This window comes from Patagioenas fasciata, chromosome 1, assembly GCF_037038585.1.
Source record: "Patagioenas fasciata isolate bPatFas1 chromosome 1, bPatFas1.hap1, whole genome shotgun sequence".
NCBI lineage: Eukaryota > Metazoa > Chordata > Aves > Columbiformes > Columbidae > Patagioenas > Patagioenas fasciata.
In genome coordinates, this window is record NC_092520.1 from 17036481 (window position 1) to 17048809 (window position 12329).

A 12329-nucleotide genomic window follows, 5' to 3' on the forward strand; every position below is an offset into this window, starting at 1 on the left:
TTCTAAACTGGCAAAAGCATCAAGTAATGATAATGCTATGAAGTTCATGATGGTTTGTCTCTTAAGTGTAGGTTTTGCTTTAGCCAAAATAAATGTAAAATTTAAATAAAAATAGATAATATTGATTTATAATAAACAAGCAAAGGAAATGGATGTCTCCTACCCACATGAACCAAAGGAAAGCAAAAGCTGCATTAAGTGACCAGGCTGGCTATCCTCTCTACAAAGAAACAAGGCAATTCTGGGTATTTCCACTCCAGTTTGGCCAATCATCTTTGAAGACCGTTTTGAAAACGAAGTGTTAGATATACCTTGTCAAAATTACAATGTTGTGTACTTATATTTGTAATCACTTCATAAAAAAAGCATCTACAGAAATACATTCTGTCTCTCTTCTGGTAATAAAAACAGGTGACACTTTGTTAATATTTTGACTAGTGACTTGCCTGAGGTAAGCTGAAAAGCAAACTACCCAATTAGGCTTGACTTCAGGTCTTGCAAGAGATAGCACAAGAGATAGCAGTAGCATTAGGAAATGGTGTTGCTGTTGAAAGGCTCCAGAGAGAAATTCTGAGACAAGGTCCTTTTATAAAAAGTAAACGCAGCACCTAAAAGCCTAGAAAAATATCCTGCACAGATTGATTAAAAAGCCTTTAAAGTCATTCTTCCAAAAAAAAAAAATTGAAATTACATACCAAATCATGATGATTTTTTCTTCATAGCCTTCCCCTATTTCCTTATGTTCTAGATGAAACCAAATACAAGGAACGTGCAAAGAAACAAAACTAGGATAAGAGCTTTCCCTGGTCTACTCTGGCATTTCTTTGGAGGGGAGACTGCTATTTAGCTCCCATGCCATGGGAATTATTTTCAGGCAAGCATGTGAGTGCCAATATATTTGATTTTTATACGGAACAACACACTTGTTTTGTATGATTCTCTGTTCCTCAAAACCGGCTACCCATGTGCCGTGATATTTGACCTCATAGCTCCAAGCCTGCAAAAATGGTGACAACTCTGAGCATGAAATTGGAGAGGAGATGGGACAGCACAGGCAGCAAGGCCATAGCGTTTTAAGGATGGCTACACACCTGTAAGGATCTCCAGTCTTTTCACACAGGTAGTGACTGCTGTGAGTGTCACTGCTGCCTCTCCAAGCTGCTGGGGCTCAGCCGCTACAGTGAAGCTGAGAGTATGACCACACAGCGTTACTGCCCACAGAAAAATGTCATCAAATGCATGAACTCTGCCCAGTGAAGGCCTACTACGTGTGCTGTGACCAGTTAGGGGATTGGGGAAAGAGAAGGCTGAACGGCCATGCTGGTCCACGTCTCATCCTCCCCTCTTGGCACCATGGGAACAACACAGGTCCAGGATCGGTCCTCAGATGTGCACTAGAGTATGGCATGAGGTTCTTCTGTGGTAAAAATGAGCTTATTTTCTGGACTGGTGCTTGTTTCCATGTTGTCCTGTGGCCAAGGGAATTACTTGTGTCTTGAAGTCTGTTGGAGGGCAGGCAGTCTGTATGGAGATGGGGCTGTAACATCAAAACCTGGCTCTGCCGAGCAGGTCCAAGGACAGACTGAAGGCGCCTTGGCATCACCCAAGGGTGCTGCAAAGGTAGGGTTGTCACTGTGTCCATTTCTCAGAGGCACCACTCAAGCCACTCTGAGTGCATGTACAGCAAATGTGATGTGCACTGTCAGAGGACTTTGGAAGTTCATGTTTGCACATGCTAATTATGCAAAAGGAGATTCCCTATATACTAGGGCAGCCAGATCACTACTGTATGATGCAAGAATTTTATCTCTCGTTTAAAAGAAGAGTTTAACCTTGGCTTCCGCTTTCCAGGATCTAATGAATGATGGGAATTGGTAAGAAATGCATGCCATGTCACTAAGTTAATGTTAATTATGAACAAAAATTAAAACGAGCCTATCCAGGGAGACAACTGTTCTCTGTCATTAAGAGAACAGAAGGATCAAAGAACATCTTTTTCCCTCTCACACCAAACAGCCATGCTACCAAAACAGCAGTGATAGCTGTGGGGACAGGGGTTTGGGATCCCCAGGTCACACGGACAGCAATGGAGCTAACCAGCATCACCCTGTGCTGACTTCCAAACATCCAGCAACCTCAGATAGTAACGAGAAGAAGACTTAAAACAGCAAGGGAACAGGTCTACAGCCTCATCCAGGAAAAGAAACAGTATCGTAACTTTGGGGCTTTCCATCAGTTTAAAAGCAGCAATTTCTCTGTAGGCTTCTGTCATGAGGTCTTAAACCCTTATACTGACATCTGGATGTGTTAGTGAAATCATTACTATCAGTGTTTATCCCTGCTGAGACATTGTGATTAAGAAGCTGTGTTGTTCCATTTCCACAGAGAATCTAAAGACATTATTACCACCTACTTGCTGTTTTCATGCAACATGACTGCCACTGGTTTGCTAAAGCAAAGGATTTATTTTACAAGCAAATTCCTTGTTGAAAAATTAAGGGCATATAAGGTATATAAAGTGTTTCCAAATTCCACAGTACTTCTGGTAATCAAAATTCTATGTATCTATTTTTATTTATTTTCTAACCAGTCTGGGGCTTTGCTTTATCCTCAAGCCACTTTTATTGTGAGTCATATCAGATTAGAAATACATTCAACTATGAGAAAAATCTTCTGCAACTGATCCAAGAAGAAACAATAACAAAACCCCATGCATATTACACTTGGAGCCTCTTTAAAAAACAATCAGAAACAATGCAAGACACGGAAAAATATTGACAGGTTTCCTTAAGCTCTTGCTTAGAAATTTACTACAGCTGAAGTCCTCTTGTGGGACATCCTGTGGTTGACACGTAAGATTGTCAGTATAGGAGAAAAAGCAATTGGACACATTTAATCCACAAGATTTTGTTCTGTACTCTTGCTACACAATCTGTAGCTATATCGGTTACCTCTCCCATCTCTGTCAGTGCAAAGGATTTGGTATGTTTTCAGTTCATGGACACTGATTGAGTATCTTAACTGTGAATATTGTAAAGGTTACCTACGTAGACATTGAGGTGCTGGAGTGAGTTCAGAGGAGGGTGACGAAGCTGGTGAGGGGCCTGGAGCACAAATCTGATGAGGAGCAGCTGAGGGAACTGGGGCTGTTCAGCCTGGAGCAAAGGAGGCTGAGGGGAGACCTTATCACTGTCTACAACTACCTGAAAGGAGGTTGTAGCATGGAGGCGGTTGGTCTCTTCTCCCAAGTAGCAAGTGACAGGACAAGAGGAAATGGCCTCAAGTTGCAACAGAGGAGGTTTAGATTGGATATTAGGAAAGATTTAGTCACTGAAAGAGTTGTCAGGCATTGGAACAGGCTGCTCAGCTGCCCAGGGAAGTGGTTGTGTCATCATGCCTTTTTTTCTTTTTTTTTTCAGTAGGACTCCAAGATTTTAAGGGTCTTTTACAAACTAAACGATTCTATGATTCTATAAGAAACTAATCACTGGATTCCTAAGCATTTTCTTTTATCATGTATTAATTCATGTAAACTGTGAGCCAGACCCTGATGCAGTAACAGCTGATGAAAGTTATGACATTTATTTCAGTGAAATGAAGGTCAAGATGGCTATTTTTCAAGTTTTTCATGGACCTGGTGTTTAACAAATATATTTACAGAGTCTCACATCATCAAGCCCCAATGCACAGCAGGGCTAAAATACATTGGCAGGAAGTTTGTACAGAAGGTAAAAGTGTGTCCTCCCACATCATCTCCAAGTTTGTGGAGCTCTGACTGCCAAAGCAGGAATACGGGATGTTGGCCTTCACAGCATGGGACACAGATCAAAAAGGAAGCATGAAACTGAAGATTACTCAAGTACAATAGGAAGCTTGAGATCATGTAGGATTTATTCACTACCAAAAATGTTAGAGCCAAACCCAAATTCCCAGAAGAATATCTAGCCAGTTTGACACTGTAAACAGGACATTTCCTTAGCTTTGTCAACAGGAAATTGATTTCAAACAAACTGCCAAGTAACCTAACACAATCCAGTATTTTAGCCAAGAGATCCCCAACAGAAGCAATGATACAACTGGTCTTTCTTATCCAAAATGTGGTATAATGTAATCAGCCTCATTTGTGGAAGCAATTCTTGAATACTGCTTAAATCATCTAATGAAAGTGAGTACTACTGATTTTTCCTGCATTAGTGGGCACTTTTTAACTACAGACAATACCAACACAGAGCCTTCACGGTATTTCTTAGGATTCATTTAATATCCTAGCGTCAAATCCCTGCAGGTCCAGAAAAGCCAGAGAAGACATCGGTAGATGACCCTTCTCCTGGGCTGGGAACATGCTATGAACATTGACAGCTAACTCAAGGTTTCTCAGCTGTGTGGTCAAAAATGACCATTGCTAGATAAGGAATGGAGGAGGAGAGCAAGGAGAAAGAACACAGCTGGGCCCAGAGCTGTGGGACAGCCAGACTTCATGTTCCTATTACTGCTGCAAACAGAGAAAATGGTAAGAGTGAGAAAGAGAGAGAGGGTTACAGGGCAGATGGGGAAGGTGACCACTGCTTCTGGGCAAGGATGTATTCATAGAACAGTTTGGGTTGGAAGGGACCTTGAAGATCATCTAGTTCCAAATGCCCTGCCATGGGCAGGGACACCTTCCACTAGACCAGGTTGCTCAAAGCCCCATCCAACCTGGCCCTGAACACTTCCAGGGATGGGGCATCCACAGCTTCTCTGGGCAGCCTGTTCCAGTGCCTCACCACCCTTATGGGGAAGAATTTCTTCCTTATATCTAAGCTAAAACTATCCTCTTTGAGTTTAAAGCTATTATTTCTTTTCCTATCACTACATGACCATGAAAAAAGTCCCTGCCCAGCTTTCCTGTGAGTCCCCTTCAGATATTGAACAGCTGCTATAAGATCTCCCCTGAGCCTTCTCTTCTCCAGGTTGAACAACCCCAATTCTCTCAGCCTGTCCTCACAGGAGAGGTGCTCCAGGCTTCTAATCATCTTGGTGGCCTCTTCTGGACTTGCTCCAGCAGGTTTGTGGCCTTCTTGTGTTGGGTGCCCCAGAGCTGGACTCAGTACTGCAGGTGGGGTCTCACCAGAGCAGAGTAGAGGAGCAAAATCATGTCCTTTGACCTGCTCATCACAACTCTTTTGATGCAGCCCAGGATATGGTTGGCTTTCTGGGCTGCAAGTGCGCATTTATGGGTCATATTCAGTGTTTCATCAACCAACACCCATCACCATCCATCTGTCAGCTGCAGTAGCTGCCATTATAGAATGACTGAAGTTGAAAGGGACCTCTGGAGGTAATTGTTATTGCTCTGGAGTCAACAAGGAGCTGGACATTTTGAAGCCTTTTTGACTCTGATATCATAGGCAGCTGCCTACTTTTCCTGTGTTCAGAGCCAGTCCTGTAAGATATTTTGTTTGCTGTTAAAGAGATCCATTTGTAATTTATTGTAGATATATTTTAATATAAGCAAGACTATCCATATGAAAAGACTGGAGCATAAAACATACAAACTTTTGTTGCACCTTTTGTATCCATATTACTAGTAGAGGCATGAAATGAAAGCCATTCCCTGTCCTTCTAATTTACTGTTCCCCAAAGGAGTTTCTTGTTGTATAAATAACACACCGTTTGCAGATCTTTTCCTTTTATACAGTATTTACACCCAGTCTAAAGGAGTGCCAGAAACATAATGTAGTTTATTTTTATATTATTTTGTTAAAAGAATTTCTTCCTTCGATAATCCTTTTCCCTATAAGTGCCTTTTTACTTGATTAAAAATTGCATAACATGTAAATTACTTTCAGAACTTCCACTTGCAACATGGAAAACCAACAAATGTTTTTAAACATACCTTTTGCTTTCAACTCAAATTCCATAAATTACAGAGCTAACAACATCATCTAAAGAAGGTCTTAATTACGTTGAAATTTAGGCTCAAATATTTGTCTAACTGTTCATTGTTCAACTAGGACTTCAAAAAGTTACATTAAACCTTGGGGTTGTGTTTTTTTTTTTTCAGTATTCTGACTCTCTGTGAGTTTCCAAACTATGCCTATTCCCAGGTGTTTTATAAAACACAGCCTCTCATCACAGTGAAAAAAACTCATTATTTCAGAATTTTCAGCAGCGTTCAATTTCTAAGAATCAAAGTAATAACATTACCAGGTTTTATCTGCAAGCCTTTTAAGAGTTAGCTGGCCTAACTAAGTTACATACAAATACATTTTTTAAAAAAGAAACAAGACGTGTTGAGAGACTGGCTGGAGAGTTAATAAGTGAAGTGACTTCCACTGTATGATACACATCCGCCTGATAAAACATGTTTCAAAGCTCCTTTGGAGAATTCCTCCATGCTGCTTGCTGCTGAGTCAGGATTGGAATTCTCATGCAATATCCTTTGATACTTCAGTCCAAACAGTTAATTATACAGATAAGAGACATCATCAAAGTTAAGCGATTGTGGACCAAAGTGCATTACTGCAGGCAAATTACTAAGGTGGGTTTTCTTTAATCTGACGAAGACTGAAATACACATTGTTTTTGTGTGTGTGTTGTTGGTTTTTTTTTGTTTGTTTGTTTGTTTTGTTTTGTTTTTGTTTTACAAAGCCTACAAAAACAATCAGGAAAATAAAGCTTATAACACCAAATTTATTGTAGCTATTTTCCAGCTGACACAATTTTATGTTACCAAAGTCCTCTAAAAATGTATACAGGTCTATTATAAAATAATAAGTTCATTCCAAAACTGAGGATACTGTACCCCTAGTGATACAAGAGCCATTTCAAAGCAGTATGAAAAAAAACAGTTATGTCTTTTCCCAGGAGCAGACAGTCAACACCTACTTGGTGAGAGAATATTGCCCAGATCATCAAAGGCTTTTCCCTGCACTTAGACATAGGCCAACACAGGGAAGGGGAGGATAAATGGCACACATGCCTTTGGACAGGCCATCAAAGAGCCAAAAGCCGTTGCCTTTTCCCCAGAATGGTGAAATACGGTTTTTCTTTGTACTTTGGGGTTGCACAAGCAAGCCAAAGTTTTTAAATTTCTTATTTTTTGGATTAAAAATGAAAATTACAAGAGTCTAGAATCTTATCTCAAGTCCTCTGATATTACATTTTCAAATCCACATCAGAAGATACTGATTCCATGGCTTTCAGCTGTTTACATACTGAAATGATTTGACACTATGGTGTCTGTTCTGTTCTGCCTTTTCTTCAAACTTTGGATTTTAAAGTTTAAAATATGTATAGTGATGCTTAGTCTGTGTATACAGACTACGCATACTTTCCTAGACTGAGCATTCATACAGATGTTTGTTCAGTAACAGATAAGAATGAGCATCTGATGTTTCAGTTAAACACCATACAGTAAACAATATTACTTAGCACTCTTCATGTCCGCTTTTCATCTCCAAGTGCACATAAACAACCAAAATAGCAGAAACAAACTATCAGGCTTCTGTAATCAGGCAGTATTACCTGCATACTGCAAAAACTGAGGAAAAGAGAACAACAGAAGCATCTGGAACCCTCCTGTGTGTTATTCTGACAAACTTCCAAGGACTTAACAGTTAATGGCATTAATAAACACTTTAAATAAATACTACTACATGTGCTATAAATGTGGATGGCATCCCCAGGACACTTTAAAAAATTGATTAATGCTACACTGGACAGCTGAGTCATTAATACCCGTCCTTCCACTAGGACAAGCGGATGTCTTGTAAGCAGGTTATTTATATTCTTAATATCTTCAGCAGGAAGTACAGCCTCGTTAAGTTTAGTAGTCATTAAACAGCACTTTTTTTGTATGTGCTGCCCTTCATCTATAGATTTTTTCCCAGAGCAACCTCAATCTCAAGCAAGAGCAATTACAAATAGGCCAACCTCTCTTAGCCTAAAAGCAGAAAGGCAATCTGGATTCACGCACAGTGCAAAGGTTTGTTTTAGCCAAAAGCCAAAAGACTCCAAGTTCTGTGTATACAGTATCACTAGTTTATCCTGCTTGGAGGTAACAGATAACTGGAATCCAAAGGATTGCTTTCTTTTTTAATAAAAAGTGCAGGTGGTCTTGGGCTTACCATTTTTTTAAGAGCTGAACAGGCCTTGCTTCTTCTTCAGTATCTCTCTTAATTCCACAATGTAATACTCATGATCATCAAACCAGGACACAATAGTAAATTAGTTTTGATCCCTGCTGTGCGTTTTGAGAGAGCGTGTTGGAACATATTCGCCCCACGGTATTGTGTGATCTTAGATCTTATTCCATATTGTCATGTCTGCAAATATTAACAAAGTAAAAAACACTGTCTGCCTCACTCAGCAATGCAACCCACATGTCTTTAATGCTATTCCATATCAGTGCTTCAGACCAAAACAAGACACAAGCACCACTGAAAATCATAAAAGACAGAAATACTTTCAGTGGCCAACAGCCAACTATGGTCTAAACACTTTGCTTGTGAGCTCGTCACATGCATGCAACATTTGGAATGTTGCTCATAACCTTCGGCTGCACAAATATAGACCTTCAGTCAACAAACTCAAGCAACAGTTTGGTTCATTTGAATAAAATTGGGCCAAGCAGCAGCTGATCTGCTTTAGATATTGGGACCTGATGCCCAGCTCCGCTGGTCGTACCAGAACACACCATCCTTTGCAGAGAAAAAGCAAGAAGATTCCCAAGCAGAAGGAGGGGGCAAGGCTGCAGCGTGCTGGGGGTCCATATGTGGTCTTCCTACAGGCATGTTACCTCCTCAGTACATGGATAACATCTGCTAAAGAACTGCAGAGGTGTCCGACTTTGGTGTGTGTGTGTGTGTGTTTTGCTATGGCTGCAGGCTGTACCAGCATATGGCCCAGGAAGGGTCAAAGGTAGCAGGCAATTTCATACACATCTGGTGTTTTCAAACAGCCCCAGTACCAATCCACCCTGGTACCCAGAAAGTTCAGCCACTACAAGTTGTACAAGATAATTTTAAGCTTAATCACAATGTTAGATTATCACAACTAGGAAAACAGTTAATTAATCATTTCACATAGGCTTGTTCTCTTCATCACTCTGGGAACGCTTCATCTGCAGAGTAAAACACCAGTCACGCTGCCAGTAAGCTGAAAACTTTATTTACATTAGGCGTCACTGGTTTCTTCACTAACTCACTAACTGGTTTCTTCACTAACTCTTCACTGACTTCACTAATGTCACTTACAACTTCACTAACAGAGAAGATTAGACTAAAACACATTTTGAAGTTTTCTTAGTAAATCACTGCAGTTTTTAATGAAAAATCTTGTTTGGAGTTTAGCTTGGAAGGAATCTTGCTTAGCTCAGTTCAGAGACAGTCTCAGTTATTCTACAAAGGATAAGATGACAGGTTTACAAGTCATGAATCTTGATTAAATGCATCATAGTTTTAAAGGATGAAACAGAAATATTGGATGTATTCTTTTATTAAAAACACATTCATTTTTAATTAGATTAAACTTGACTTCTGAGACAGAAGGAAGTGCAATTCTGTCTTGTTTCCACACTTGCTGTCTGAGTTCTAAGAAAAAGCCTCTTCACCTTCTCTATGCCTTCTTTCAGTGACTAGGAGACGCATACAAAATATTATTCAGTTCAGTATGGCTCCAAAGCCGAAACAAAACCATCTTCCTAAATCAACTGTATACCCATTACACACATTGTATACATACTGAAAAATAAACACTGGCAAATACAGAGTACAATCTTGGAAATGGCTCAAGTGGCTGGGTTTTTTAAAAGGGTTTATAAAATATATAAATTCTGGCAACTGGAAGATGTTAACTTAACTCTGTTCATTTTCAGGGATAACATCTTGCATTTCCCTCGCAAGAAGGTACACTTGAACATGCAAAAGTAGGTCCTCCCACATGAAGCTGGAACACAACAGGCTGCTCGCAACCTGAGGCTCATTGCCGTTCCCAAACAGAAAGACCCGGTTTTCTTCACCATTAGGTACAAATAAGTGTATTGTAAAGGTGAATTTCAGTGGTGCTGTTTTTATGCAACCTCCACATTCATTCACCACGGGGCCACAGCACATGGCCATGCTGACCAGTCCCTGGAGGCACTTGTGTCCCATGCAGTTGTGCTGCAGAACCTCAACAGCACCTCAATTGTCCAGGATATTCTCTGCTGGTGGTTTGCAGTGGGAAACAGGCCAGAGTTCAAACACAAAGACTGAAACCACCCTTCCTACCAGGCAGGCAGTGTCCAAAAGCCCACAGCCACCCTCCTTGGTGCTCATCATCACTGAGCATCCTACTCCTGCCAGTGGTCCGGCTGGCACAAGGAAGCAGGCCAGTCCTCGTGGGGCACTGTCCAGCAACGAGCAAACACCCAGTCCTGGGCCCTGAGCCGCCCACCAAGGCGGCCCTCCACCGGGAGGACGGGACGCTCAGGGCCATGACAGCAGTCGAAAGTGGCGAAAGGCGGCAGGGGGGCCGGGAGAGTAGCTGCGCTCCCGCCAAGCACCCTTGAGGCGACGGCGGCACCGCCCGCGTCCCGCCATGAGGCACAACGGCTGCCGCCCTCGCCCCCCACACACGCCCCAGAGCGGGCACCGCAGCGGCCCCGCTCCGGCTGCAGCGCCATAAACCCGCCGTGTCCCCCCGTACAGCCCCGGCGTCGGCACATCAACGGGACACAGAGAAGACGGGGCCCGCGGGTGCCGGGGTGTGGGGTGTGCCGAGGGGTGCCGAGGGGCGGGACCCCCGCGGTAGCCGTCACCGGGCACCCCACGTTGTCAGGGACGAGGTGCCACCCGCAGCCCCGAGGGGACGCTGGGGGCACCGCCGGCTCCCGGGAAACCTCCTCCAAGTTGCCCTAAGTAGTTCGGGACCGCCCGGAGGAGCAGGCGCCGGGCAGAGCCGTCCCCTCGGCTCACACCTCCCTCCTGCCACCTGGCCACACGATCCCGGGCCGACCCCCGCCGGCCTTCGGGAACCGGGCCTCGCGTCCCGGCTGACCCCGCCGGCCGCCCAGGGACGGAACCCCTGGCCGGACAGACCCCCGCCAGCCACTGGGGACACGGCCTCCGCTCCCAGGGAAGGGGGGACGGCCGCCCTCGGGGCGCGCTCCGGGATCGGAGCTTCCTCTGCAAATGCAGCCCTGGGGAATAAAGAAGACAGAGGGACACTTACCATCTCGCCTGATATTCGAGGACCGCAAGGCTTTTATAGATCCGCCCTGGGCCGGGGCAGTGGTGCCCTGACGGCTGCAAAAGTTCGCACAGACGACAGCGTAGAGGAGGAGGAGGATGAGCAGTTGCATTGGGATCCGCTGGGAACGGGACCGTGTCTCTGCAAAGAAACCGGGCTCTCCTCACCAAGGGTGCTTCCCTCTCTCGTGCTCTCTCCCTCTTCCCGGACTTTTTGTATGTTGTTGTTGCGTATTGCTTGTGTATTTGGAGGAGTTGCATGAAGGGGAAAAACAAAAAAAAGACACACACACACACACACACACAAAAACCCAAACAAAAACCACACCGCCCGAATTAGCAGTCACAGCTGCCGCGTTACTCCCTGAGCTGCCCCAAAACTTCCTGCACGCTGAACTTTCTTCTGCGTTGTGGGGCCGGCCAAACTCGGTAAAGGTGAGAAATCCCCGAGCTGGGGCCGCCGCCCCCTCCGCTCGGCCGGCAGCGCCGTGCCCCACGTCGCGGGCGGGGGCTGCCGCAGCCGCGCTCCCCTGCGGTCACAGCGGCCCCGCTGCCGGGCTGCGCCCGCCGCCTCGCACCGCGCCCGCCGCCTCGCACCGCCCCCGCGCCGCCCGCTCCGCTCGGCAGGAGCCGCCGCCGGGGTCTGGAGGCGGGGGAGCGCCCCGCGCTCCGTAGCGGGGTCGCGGGGGACAGGCGGCCCGAGGGAAGGGGGCGGCCCGGGGGCAGGGAGAGAGGCAGGCGGGAGCTGCCTGCGGGGGGAGGCAGGGAGCGGTGCGCGGGACCTCCGTGAGCTACCGGCCGCGCCGTCTCCAGCCCGGGCAAAAAGTGACCGGAGGGCTGTGCGAGGGGGGCTGGTACTGCTGCGGCGTGAACCTGCCCTGCCCGGACCGCTGCGCTGCCGGCGGGTGGGTCCGGTGAGAGCCGTGTGCCAGCGGCACCCCGCCAGCAAAGAGGGCACGCACCCAAATGTCCCGTCACCCGTCACCCTCGGGCCTGCAGTGGCCGCGTAAAGGTTATCACTTGAGCAGGAAGGACTCAGATCACAGGACTGCATCAGGGTGGGTGAGCAGACTTGCTGGAATAACTGATGAAAACACATTGGCTGGAGAAAACCCGCAG

At 45.1% G+C, this 12329-nt stretch overlaps 1 protein-coding gene across 3 annotated transcripts in view; it reads right to left on the reverse strand.

The window, feature by feature from the left end:
* The window catches only part of PDGFD (platelet derived growth factor D), a 142842-nt gene extending 131086 nt beyond the window's left edge, over window positions 1-11756 (reverse strand). The window contains exons 1-2 of one of the 3 annotated variants that reach the window (XM_065831909.2): window positions 11539-11756; window positions 11194-11352 (exon numbers count right to left, since the gene is read on the reverse strand). In XM_065831909.2, coding sequence (XP_065687981.1) covers window positions 11194-11323 — 130 coding nt within the window. In that variant the 5' untranslated portion in view covers window positions 11324-11352; window positions 11539-11756. Of the gene's footprint in view, window positions 1-11193 lie in introns of all 3 variants that reach the window. The other 2 variants (XM_071803672.1, XM_065831926.2) reach the window with 2 other exon arrangements.
* Between the last annotated feature and the right edge of the window lie 573 nt (window positions 11757-12329).